The sequence below is a fragment of the Crocodylus siamensis genome, chromosome 4 (assembly GCF_052110815.1).
Source record: "Crocodylus siamensis isolate JL-2025a chromosome 4, ASM5211081v1, whole genome shotgun sequence".
In the NCBI taxonomy this organism is placed as follows: Eukaryota; Metazoa; Chordata; order Crocodylia; family Crocodylidae; genus Crocodylus; species Crocodylus siamensis.
The window spans coordinates 120,871,353-120,883,533 of NC_143398.1; the positions used below are offsets into that span (position 1 = coordinate 120,871,353).

Consider the following 12,181-nt stretch of genomic DNA (forward strand, 5'->3'; position numbering starts at 1 on the left):
GAGACAACAAATACTTTGTGTTTCATCCAATGAAACCAATCAGCTGTGCTGAGACAGTTCCTGGCACAGTTGATCTGCTTCATTTGGTGCCATCTATTTATACTCTAAGGGACCATCCACACATGCAGGCATGTGCTTTTGCAGCAACTCAAATAGACATGGTGCAAATTTGAGCCGGGCCTTTTTGCCTCAGTACACGTGCCCAGACATGCACATTGGTGTGGGGCAAATTGTGCCACTTGGTGCAAAATAACCTTGCCTAGCTCTTCCGGGATCTGCAGCCAGGGGGAACTAGAGCCCAGAGCCAGCACCTGTGCTGTCCCCAGTAGTATAAAAAGCTGCCCTGTCTCGGCCCCATCAGTACAAAAAGCTGCCCTGGCAAGTAGCTCAGGGCTACTCACTCTCAGGAGCTTCTAGGGCCCAGTCAGTTGGTACCTGGGGACACTACCCCTTGTGCCAGCTGGACTGCTGAAGCATCCCTGAGGGTTCCCTGCACCCTCTACCCACTTCAGCAGCCTGGTAGAGGGTGGCATGGTCCCCTCCTCCAGCCCCTCTGACTCTCTACTTACCTGTACTGGAGCCTGGGTCCAGCTCCTTGCAGCTGGCACACTGCCTGCCCTGCACAGGCAAGCATCATGCTTCAGCAGCAGGGTGAGGGCCAACCACAGAGATGCTCTGGCTGCTACCGGAGTGTCTCTGTGGAGGACCCAGCCTCTGGTTGCCTCAGCACACAGTCTGGGACCATTGCCTGACTTTTTTTTTTTACCCCTGCATATCCAGGGGTCTAATTTTGCCCCCATGCTGCAAACTTGCAGTGGGGGGAATGTGTTCCTGTTCCCGCATGTGCCTCTGACAGCATCTCAAAGGTGCTGCAAGAGGCATGTGTGGGCTCATCTGGACATGCCCTAAGATGTTTTAAATGAAGAGAATTAGTCCCAAACTTCTAACCATGATGCTCTTTCTAATAAAAGCTGTCATAACTATTGAAACAGATCATCTGACAAGCACATCTTACCTGGGTTCAGAAAAGCACTACATTTCACCTACACGTGCCATTGTTTTCAGCAATATCTTTGATACAATGACAAAATATTAAATGCAATAGAAAAGTGGTGCTCAACCTTCTGGCCCTACGGGCCAGATAAGTGGCACGGTACTGGCCTGCGAGCCAGAATGAGCCCCACATGCCAGGATCAGGCGACACATACACATGTCCTCCAGGCTCTGGGCCCAGGGAGCCTGGCACCAACCCTACAATCAAAGTTTGGATCCCAGGAGCCCAGTGCCACCTCTTTCCTATCTCACATGCACTAGGATTGGGTCCTGGGATTGATCACCCCTGGAACTGGATGTTTCATGGGTTTATCATCTAAAACAGTGGTTTCCAAAGTGGGGTGCATGCACCCCAAGGGGTGTGCAAGATGATCCATTGGGGTACGGGAAGAAAATATTAGAACTTCTATTTATCTAGATAGGGGTGAGTGATCAAAAAAGTTTGGAGACTACTGCTCTAAAAGGCAAAAGAAAAGGTTCTGTAGACTATCTTTCTAAAACTTCTGTAATTCAGTAGTAGCATCAGGTTCATAGTTTCCATTACCTAAAAGCAGATGGTATATGTGACTATAATTAAAAAATAACCAAGGGCTTTTCTACACAAGAAACTAGAGTACAACCCACATCATCCATATCTGGCTCATTTTGAATCAGTTTAGTTCACAGTAGGTAGACAAATTAAGAACAAGCTAGGCACCTGCTTGCTAAACCTTTTTCCTTCAAAGAGCACTACTTCTCTGCACCTGGTCAGACACGTGGCATCCTTTGAAATAAAAGCCATAGCAAACAGCTGGAGCACTTCAACAGTCCCATGCAGTTATTTGCTGTGGCTCTGAATACCTCCAGGTACCTTGCAAACCTTGCAGCTTTGGTGGGGGAGGGGGAGAGAGGTTAGAAACATAACTCTGATTCTACTAGTATATTGCACAAGGAGGGTGTGAATTTGAAGTGCAATAAATAATCTGTTCTACATTACCTATGCATGTGGATGTCCTCATTCACAACTAAGAGTACCTTTGATTCCACTTGATCCACTTTATATGCTGGAATAGTTACTACTGAATAGTGATATCCCTGTGTAGACAGAAAGCACAATCTTGGAGGCATACTCTTCCCACTCAGTCTCACTTAGCATGTGCCAAAGTCCATAATTTAGGCAGCCTTTCTGATTTAGTATTGGCTCAGGGCATGAGCTCAGGGCATTTCTCATGCTCCTTTGTCTTGGGCACACTTCTTATTACTTCCAAACCAGCTGCACCACCAAATTCCTGGCCTTTGTCCTGCACTAAACTAGAATGATAGGGCATGGCTCTTGGGTTTGCCATGGTGGGATTATAGAAATGCCCATTGTGTCTGAATTGTGTGTGTCATACTTAGTTTTACTTTCATTCACTCTCTGGTTTTCTCGCTTTCTTGATTGCTTTCAAACTTCTAAGCTAGCCCTCTTTTTACTATTTAAAATTTCCCTCAAAGTATTAATTTATGTGATGCAAGGATGCTTATATATCACAAATGGACATGTCTACACCTGCACTTTAATATGTATTAGCCTATTTTAAGGCGCTTTAAAGTGTCACAAAAAAACATGCGCTTTTGCTAATGTGCATTAAAATAGGCTAATGTGCTTTTTTCTACTAGCTTAGGCCATGTGTAGATGAAACAAGGGGTAAATGCTTTTGCACTGCTTTAATGGTGTCAGTGTTTGCACACCTCAGCAGAATATTGCATATTAATTCCAGCTGCTGTAGGAAATTCAGCTGAGTAAAGCACCTTAAATGACTCGGGGCACTGCAAACTAAAACTCCTCCTCTGAGCAGCTCCGCAGCTATGCAGAAAACCCTGTAGGCAGTCTGGCAGCAACCCGGGAAGTCAGGGTTCACCCCAAAAAATGGCAAGACTGATTCCTGCCCCCCCACACTCCCAGAGCCTGCCTGTCTGAGCTCCATGGGGTCCCAGTGCTTCCCTCTGCAGCTGCTGTGCCCCCCAGGACCATTTGAGCTGCCATGGGGGGAAGCACCAGTCCCTCCTGCAGCCCAGGGGCCGTTTCATCCACCGGCAGCTCACCCTCCCCTCTTGGCTGTCAGAGAGGCAGGTAAGTGTGGGGTGAGTGCATGACACGGGAGTTCACTTTGCCCTGAATTGAAGCGGTGGGTTTAAAAACCCACCGCTTCAATTTAGGACCCCTATTTCATCTACATACACCCTCAGAATGGAGGTACTAAATTTAATGTGCATTATCAAAAGTGTGTTAATGAGCCCAATGCCTGTTTACTATATCAAATAGACCAATATGATCACTAGTCACATAATTTTTCATGTGCTCTGCTAAAGTATAGTCCATCATCCCTCTGACTGGTGCAGAAGCATCACTACTAAACGTAACATTGAATGTTTTCAGTTACAAGTATGAAACAACACTGACTGCAATGTCATCAGTCAACTCAACTTCAAGCATCAATCCCTGCTTAGTGGATCAGAAAGATATTGGAGTCAGTGAAACCTTAATAGAATCTGATCCAGGTAAGAAATTGTAACTGCAAGGAGTTGTACATGTAATAATTACTTCTTTCTTATAGATTGGTTTTTAGGAACAGTGAAATTTACTTCATTTTAGAACTCAGCAAAATTCCAAGCACTGCTAAAAAAAAGCCCCTACTTAGGCCTTTTTTTATTTTGAGGACTCCAGGGATGCATAGATCCTATGAATTGTTCCTAGAATAGGAACACCTACTGATCCAAAAGTATTTGAACTACTAGAGCTCAGTTTCCTGTGCTTTCTTCCCCCACTTCCACAATATCTGTAGCTCACACTGCATTCAATGAATTACCCAGATCACCTGCAGTGAGAATTTTTTCCCAAGGAAATTTTGGAGCCCAGGAGTTAAAAAGGAAATTCTGAAAGACAAAAACACTGAAGCTGTGATTAAAGTGAAATGAAAATCAACTGGGATATATTTAATCTTCCATCTCACTATCAGTCTAGACCTGGAAGCAGCCCCTGGCTGGCAGCAGCTCCCCAGAGCTGGGGCCGGCTGCAGCCGGGAGGCTCCAAACAGCTGTCCTGGGCTCTGGCATCAGCTCCACACTGGCTTGTGCAGGAGCACCTCAGAGCAGGCAGCGAGGGCAGGGCCTGAGGCAGCACAAGCCTGGTCTCTCCCCCCACTCCCAGCACCGTGGTGATGAGCCCAGTGCAGCTGTTTGTAGCCAGCCTGGGCTCTGGGCAGCTGCAGCAAGTAGTGGGCTGACTACAAACAGCTGCACTGGGCTGATCACCTCTGTGCCAAGAGCAGGGGAGAAACCAGGCTTGCACTGCCTCAGGCCCCTCCCTCACCACCCACGCAGAGGCGTGCCTGCATGCGCGGGTATGAAGCCAATGCTGGAGCCCAGCACAGCTGTTTGGACCCTCCCAGCTGCAGCCGGCCCCGGCTCTGGGGAGCTGCTGCCAGTCGGGATCGCAGGCTGCTCCCAGCAGGCAGCTGGGATGCTGCAAACCCTGCTGGGAGCAGCTTGGGCTTTGTCGCTGGCAGCAGTTACCTGGAGCCAGTGCTGGCCGTGGCGTGCCAAGCAAAATGGCCTCGCATGCCATGCTTGGCACGTTTGCCAAAGGTTGCCGACCCCTGGTCTAGAATGCATCTATCATACAATGTGCTGTATATTGTTACATGGAAACAGAGATGCTCATATAAGCTCCACCAGCTGTCTGTTACCTTTGGTTGGGAGACATGTAGTTGAAGGTGTAAAATAAATATTAGAGCAGTGGTCCTCAATCTTTTGAAACTCCAGGCGCCCTGCTCATTAGACTCAAGGCACCCCTCAGACAATATCACCACTTAGATTTCACTCTTTTATTGACTAGAAAAATAACAGTAATTTTTCTGTGTAAAGAATTTAGAAAGGCCACAACAGTCAGAATGGTTTTAGTATTATTCCTGTCTAAAATCTTTGGGTTTCTCTTGTGAATCACATGTAGGTGTTTGCATACCTAAGAGTTTCATAGTTTCATAGTTTCTAGGATCAGAAGGGACCTGAGCAGATCATCTACTCCGACCCCCTGCCATGGCAGGAAAGAGTACTGGGGTCAAATGACCCCAGCTAGATGTTCATCTAACCTCCTCTTAAACACCCCCAGAGTAGGAGCCTGCACCACTTCTCTTGGAAGCTGGTTCCAGACCCTAGCCGCCCTGACCGTGAAGTAGCGCCTCCTGATATCTAACCTAAACCTACCCTCTGCCAGCTTGTGACCGTTATTCCTGGTCACTCCTGGCGGTGCTCAGGAAAACAGTGACTTCCCCAATGCCTGCTGATCCCCCCTGACTAGTTTATAACAGGCCACAAGATCCCCCCTCAGCCTTCTCTTTTGGAGGCTGAACAGGTTCAGGTCCTATAGCCTCTCCTCATAGGGCCTGCCCTGCTGTCCCCTGATCATGCAAGTGGCCCTCCTCTGGACCCTCTCCATGTTGTCCACCTCCCTCTTGAAGTGTGGCGCCCAGAACTGGACGCAGTACTCCAGCTGCAGCCTGACCAGTGCCTCATAGAGGGGGAGGATCACCTCCTTGGACCTGCTCGAGATGCATCTGTGGATGCATGACAAGGTGCGGTTGGCCTTCCTGACTGCCTCCCCACACTGCCGGCCCATGTTCATCTTGGAGTCAATGATGACCCCCAGATCCCTTTCCGCCTCCGTGCTGACAAGAGGGGAGTTCCCCAACCTGTAGGTATGGTGCCGGTTGTTCCTCCCCCGGTGCATCACCCTGCACTTGTCTGTGTTGAAGCCCATCCTATTCTCGTCCGCCCACCCTTGTAACCTGTCTAGGTCTGATTGTAGCCTGTTGCATCCTTCCAATGTGCCCACGTCCCCCCACATCTTGGTGTCATCGGCAAATTTGAACAGGGTGCTTTTTACTCCCTCATCCAAGTCACTGATGAAGATGTTGAACAGTGCGGGCCCGAGGACTGAGCCCTGGGGGACCCCACTGCCCACGTCCTTCCAGGTTGAGAAGGACCCATCCGCTACCACCCTCTGGGTGCGGCCCTCCAGCCAGTTGGCGACCCATTTGACTGTGTGGGTGTCTACACCACAGCCCCCCGGTTTCTTAATGAGAACAGGGTGAGAGACAGTGTCAAAAGCCTTTCAGAAGTCCAGGAAGATTATATCCACTGCTACCCCTGCATCTAATGATCTGGTGATCTGATCGTAAAAGGCCACAAGGTTGGTCTGACAGGACCTCCCACTGATGAACCCATGTTGGTTGCCCCTAAGCATGCAGTCTCCTGCTGGCCCCTCCTGGATGTGTGCCAGCATAATTTTCTCGAACAGCTTGCCTAGGATCGAGGTGAGACTAACTGGCCTATAGTTTCCCGGGTCCTCCTTCCTGCCTTTTTTGAAGATGGGGACCACGTTGGCCCTCTTCCAGTCCTCCGGTACCTCACCAGAGCACCACAAGTGCTCGTAAAGTTGTGCCAGGGGACTTGCAATGACCTCGGCCAGTTCCTTTAGAACTCTAGGGTGAAGATCATCCGGGCCAGCTGACTTGAATACGTCCAACCTCTCCAGAAGCTTCCTAACTAAATCCTCGCTAACGCGTAGCCCAGGTGTGCCTCCCCCGGGGCCCGAGGGGGGCCCACCAGGGAGGTGGCTGTTCTGGTCCCTACTTAGGAAGACGGAGGCAAAGAAATCATTAAACATGTTAGCTTTGCCATCTGGTGTGATGACCAAGTTCCCCATGGCATCCTGCAAGGGCCCCACATTACCCAGGACCTTCTTTTTACCCCCTACGTATTTAAAAAAGGACTTCTTATTGTCCTTTATCTGGGAAGCTAGCCCCAGTTCCATCTCTGCCTTGGCCTTCCTAACTGCCCCCCTACATCCCCGAGCAACTACAGAATAGCCCTCCCTGGTGATGACCCCTCCCTTCCATTGGGTGTAAGCCTCCTTTTTAGCAAGGAGACATTCCTGGATGCTTTTGGTGAGCCACGGAGGCTTGTGTGCTCTCCTGCTCCCTTTGATCCTCATTGGGATTACCTTCCTTTGGGCTTGGAGGATCATCTCCTTAAGGAGCGACCACTCTCCTTGGACACCTGGCTCCCCTCCCCTCCGGGACCTCAGCGCTTCTCCAACTATCCTCCTTAGCTCGTTGAAGTCTGCCCTCCTAAAATCTAGGGCCACTGCCTTACTGCATGCCTTTGCCACCTTGCGCTGGATGGTGAATTCCAGCAGGCGATGATCGCTGTTGCCCAGGTGGTCGGGCACCCGCAGCCCCCTCACCAGGTCGTCACCCGTGGCCAGCACTAGGTCCAACAAGGCGTCCCCCCTGGTGGGGCTGTGCACCTACTGGGTTAGATGGAGGTCCTGCACTCTGGCCAAGAACCTACGTGAGCCTTCAGACCTGGCTGACTGCTCTTCCCAGCAGATGTCCGGGAAGTTCAGGTCCCCCATGACTACCACATCCTTAGCCTTCACTACCTCTGTGAGCTGACCCAAGAATTCCTGGTCAAGCTCTTCTCCCTGGTTGGGAGGTCTGTAGTAGACTCCCACCGTTAAGTCCCTTTCCCCTCGACTGCCTTGTACTCTAACCCAAAGCACTTCAGAGTGCCCCTCCCCTGACTCCTTGCTAATTAACGAGGATGTGTATTCCTCCTTAATATAGAGTTGCATGACATGGCCATGGCATCCTGGTCAAGAATCACTGTTAGAGAGTATGCCCATGACAATATCAATCTGTTATTTTTTCTCTAGATATGCTTCCTTAATGATCTGCATAAGGATGCCAAAGATTTGGTTCCATATAGGAGTATTCTTAAAGGAAGAAGATTACCGTAGGGTTTATGAGTTCAGTAATGAATATATAGTCTTATGTAGCTGAGCCATGAAAGAGCATGTTTGTTAAAATAAGTTATAACAAGGAATGTGGTTTGCTGTCTATTATAGAGATATCATTATTCACAGGTTGTAAAAAAGAAGCATCATCATACATGTGGATTTATGTCTTCCTGGGAAACATGTTACGTGGAATTGGGGAAACACCAATAGCACCACTGGGAATTTCTTACCTTGATGATTTTGCTAAAGAAGAGGATGCTCCTTTATACATTGGTAATCTTAAAATAGATTTAAAAGGTTGAGAGAGATTTAAAAGGTTGGATTAGAAAGAAACAGTGATATAATCAAATTTGTTCTACCTTAGAGCTGTTCTACCTTATCCTTTTCTGCTGCAGCCTTTGAAGAGTATAATATTATAATAAAACTGCAACCATTTTAGGCTGTGATTATCAGGGAATCAAATGGATTTATGAACCCAAATCCAGTGACTGACTATACACATCTTATGGATTCTTTTAAAAAACTGTAGCCTAAATTCCTAGCCAGTTGTTGTTCACCAGAAAAAATCTCCTGGCTGTATTAATTTCCACATACCCTTTTTTTTTTTTTAACCACCAGAGTTTTGGTTCATTCTACCTGCTTAAAGAGTACAGCTTTAGGTTTATGTGAGTAGTTTAATTTTATCACTTAAATTCTGGAATGGGAACTAAGGAAATATAAATGAATCAACAAAATAGTAAATAAATCAACCATAGTACTGGCTAAGGGTATAAGCAAATAAGCACGTTACTGAGAGGTAAGCGTGAACTTACATTGCTAAAAATGCAAAGTAGTTTCCCCCATTTTTGTGGCAAACAAGCTACTTAGCATTCACCTTGTGGTAAGAGTGCATGCAAGGGCAGGTAACCTGGAATAGCTGGCACACTGTACAATTGCACCTTAGTTTACCTTGCAGTAACTCATTTGTCTGCCTAAACCTTCAAGACTCCTTTTAAACCAAAGTAGAAGGGGAAAAAATCAAACAGTTGCATGACAGCAAGAAGTTTGTCTTTGCATTTCCTTGAATACCACAGTTCTAGAATGAGCATAGGAAGAACAAATGGAAGACATGTAAGGCTGTAAACCTGTGACATGTACCAGTCAACTGCTTCATTATCTTTTCAGCAATTTTGCACACAATAGCAATGATTGGTCCAATGCTTGGTTTCCTGTTGGGATCACTGTGTGCCAGACTGTATGTGGATATTGGATTTGTGGATCTAGGTAAGGAAAAGTGATGAGCAACTTAAAAAAAACACAAACCTGTTGTACAGTGATTTATTTGGCCAGCAGTTTTATTTATGCCTGTTATTAAATATATCTGGTAAGTTTGTTTCAAAGTAAGGTGAGACTAAAGAACTGAAAAATATCGTTACAAAAGTTGTAGACTTGGGAAATATTTTAGACCTTGATTTAGAAAAGCATTTAACAAAAAGTTTTACTTCATCCCTAGCTTAGTCTGTCCCCAGAGTATCCCTTACCCCACAGCTTCTGGAGTCTAAAATGAAAAAAACTTCAATGCAAACCTTTCTGTGTCTCTCTCTTTCTAATTGGAGATTTTTTTTTAACAATTCCAAAGTTCGTAGTTTAGATTTCCTAACTTCCTTTGAATCACTAATCAGGTGTGCTCTGAAGTAAATTTAAAAGTTCAAAGGACTGGATATCCTTATTATGTGTTGAGGGCCTACAATAGCATGTATTTGAAACCATTTTCACTTTCTAGACTACTATATTCAGGCCTGAATTCTGTGGTCATTATATAATAAATAATACAATGCACTGCTGATCCAAAAATGAGATGAATATAGGATGTTCATAATTGAATAACCTTAGTCACTGAACAATATTCACTGAAGATAATGGATGGGAATCCTCATTTACTTGAAGTTTACCCACATGATCAGGGCTAGGGACAGATATTACACATAAATCGGTTTAAGTGATCAGAAACTGGTTTAAACCTGTAACTGAGCAGACATTCTGTGTACAAAAACCAGTTTCAAAATGGCCAAAACCAGTTTGAGATAAACCTGGTTGAATGTTGCATCACACTTAACTGATTTGGCTCAAACCGCAAAGGCTGTCCCAGACCCCTTCCTGATTTAACTTAAACCTGTCCCCCAGCATCCCGGCATGCTCTCTGGGCTGGGCTCTCTGCTCCAGCCCAGCAGGGCTGGCCCCACCCCTCTGCCTCCCAGCCAGAGCATGGACAGGCAAGGGCAGGGGTCTGGCCAGAGTGGGATTTAATTTCCCACCGTTCTGTCTCACTGGCAGGGACCTGAGTCTGGTCTCCCCCCTCACTGCTGCAGAGGTGGGCGGCCATGGCCCCTGAAGCAGGTGGCGCAGGAGGGGGGGTTATTCCCCCAGTACTCCAGAGGGGACTGCAGCTGGGTCTGCCTGCCCTGACTGCCACTACCGCTGCTTGGGGCAAGCAATGGAATAAGCCCCCTCTGCCAGATGTCAGAGGGAGGGGGAATAACCCCTGTCCCTGCCCCCACATAAGGGGCCCTGCTGGTTTGCATCTGGCCATGCCCTTGTCCTGCCACTGTAGCCCATGTCATGCCCCTGTCATGGTGTTGGGGAGCATGAGAGTCTCCCCAGTGGGGGGGGGGGGGGTGGCACTGCACTGCAGGGCTGGCAGAGCTGTGGTGGACTGCATGCAGCAGGGCTGGAGCCCAGAGCAGGCCAGAGCCCTCCAAACTGCTACCACTGCCACTGCAGTCTGGGCTGGACATGCCTGTCCCCCTACCCTCCCAACATAGCTTCCCTGCAGCCGAAGGCATGCTCTAGCACCCCCTGGCACCTAGCCTGAGCAACTGCATTTTCTCAGTCCAGAGGGGATGTCTGTGCTGTTACAAACCAGTTCAACCTAGGCAGGTTAGAGTAACCGGCAAAAATTTAATCAATTCAGGCTCCAACTTTTTCAATATCTGTCCCTAGCCCAGATGTCTTGTTGCAATGTCCTATAGCAAAAAGATTCATAGAAATCAGGAAGGTCTAAAAGACCCAAATATTTATGGATCCTGTCTGTTCACCACCTTTTTTAAGTTCTAAGACACATGAACCTTGAATGATGCAAAATGTGCTTAGCATTTGCAATATCAAGGCAAATCTCAATATTAACCAACACATGATGTAGATATCATTGGAATTAACGGGTAAAATGTTTTCATTACTACAATTTGCTTTTGTCTCACTTTATTGTAGGCAGCATCACCATAACCCCAAGAGATTCCCGTTGGGTGGGTGCATGGTGGCTTGGTTTTATCATAGCTGGAATAATTGCCCTCATATCTGCCATACCATTCTGTTTCCTGCCAAAGAGTCTGAAAAAGCCAGATGAGGAAAGTAATGATAAAACTTCATCTGATCTCTCCAACATTAAGGAAGACAACAGTGGGAAGCACAGCTCTATAAAACAAAAGCCAATGAAGTCCTTAGCAACTTTGAAAGGCAAGTGCTTTCACATCTTTTGTCAGGTTGGATAACTCCCAATACAATGTATGGCGGCAATGTAAGTTTATTGTGGGGAGTCTGCTCCCTTTAATTTTTCTGCAGCCTGTTGTACACATACCAACAAGGGAGTGCAGGGCTTCCTTATGCTCTCTGACTGATTATTTACATGGTCAGAACTAGCACTTAAAAGTTTGCACTAGGAACAAATTGCAGCTGGGGAAAAAAATAATGACCCAAATTAACTAAATTTGTTATATTTATTTAAATGTGCTTATAGGGAAAACCTTAAAAAATATCAGAAGATTATTTTCCTCACAAGCAAGCTTATAGTATCTTCTGCTCATCACACAGCAGTACTCAGGGCAGAAATATGGGAAGGTGAAGGGAAGGAAATATATATCATTACGTAGTCATTGTACTTTTACTCTGCTTTAGTTTGCATGATGGCCATCATTGTCTGATGGCCATGCATTGCTGATGCATAGTGGGTGCACGCAGGTGCACGTACACCCCCTGAAATTGGCCATGCACCCCCCTGGAAGCACCAGCTGTGAAACTGGAAGTGCACTTCCGGCTTCACTAGTTTCACTGCTGGTGGTTCCAGGCTCAGCGATCAGCCACTGGGGGACTCCCCCATCAGCAATCTGGTACTCCTGTAGACTCAGGATGCACCAGTCACCCATGCCTGCCATCAACTACAGGGTAATCTAGGAAGTTCACATAGTTCCTGAAATGATGTTTATATTGACTGCATGATGTCCCATTGATTTTAATGTCCAAGTGGTCTTCCTGAACAGCCTATTTTACTAGAAA

General features: G+C 47.0%; 1 protein-coding gene across 4 annotated transcripts in view; it reads left to right on the plus strand.

The window, feature by feature from the left end:
- LOC149866414 (solute carrier organic anion transporter family member 1B3-like) overlaps positions 1 to 12,181 on the plus strand; it is a 37,381-nt gene that overhangs the window by 12,288 nt on the left and 12,912 nt on the right. For 3 of the 4 annotated variants that reach the window (XM_090043574.1, XM_090043575.1, XM_090043577.1), the window contains 4 exons: positions 3,452 to 3,573; positions 8,000 to 8,146; positions 9,038 to 9,136; positions 11,120 to 11,365. In XM_090043574.1, the coding sequence (XP_089899700.1) occupies positions 3,452 to 3,573; positions 8,000 to 8,146; positions 9,038 to 9,136; positions 11,120 to 11,365 (614 nt within the window). The remainder of the gene's footprint in view (positions 1 to 3,451; positions 3,574 to 7,999; positions 8,147 to 9,037; positions 9,137 to 11,119; positions 11,366 to 12,181) is intronic. The other variant, XM_090043578.1, reaches the window with a different exon arrangement.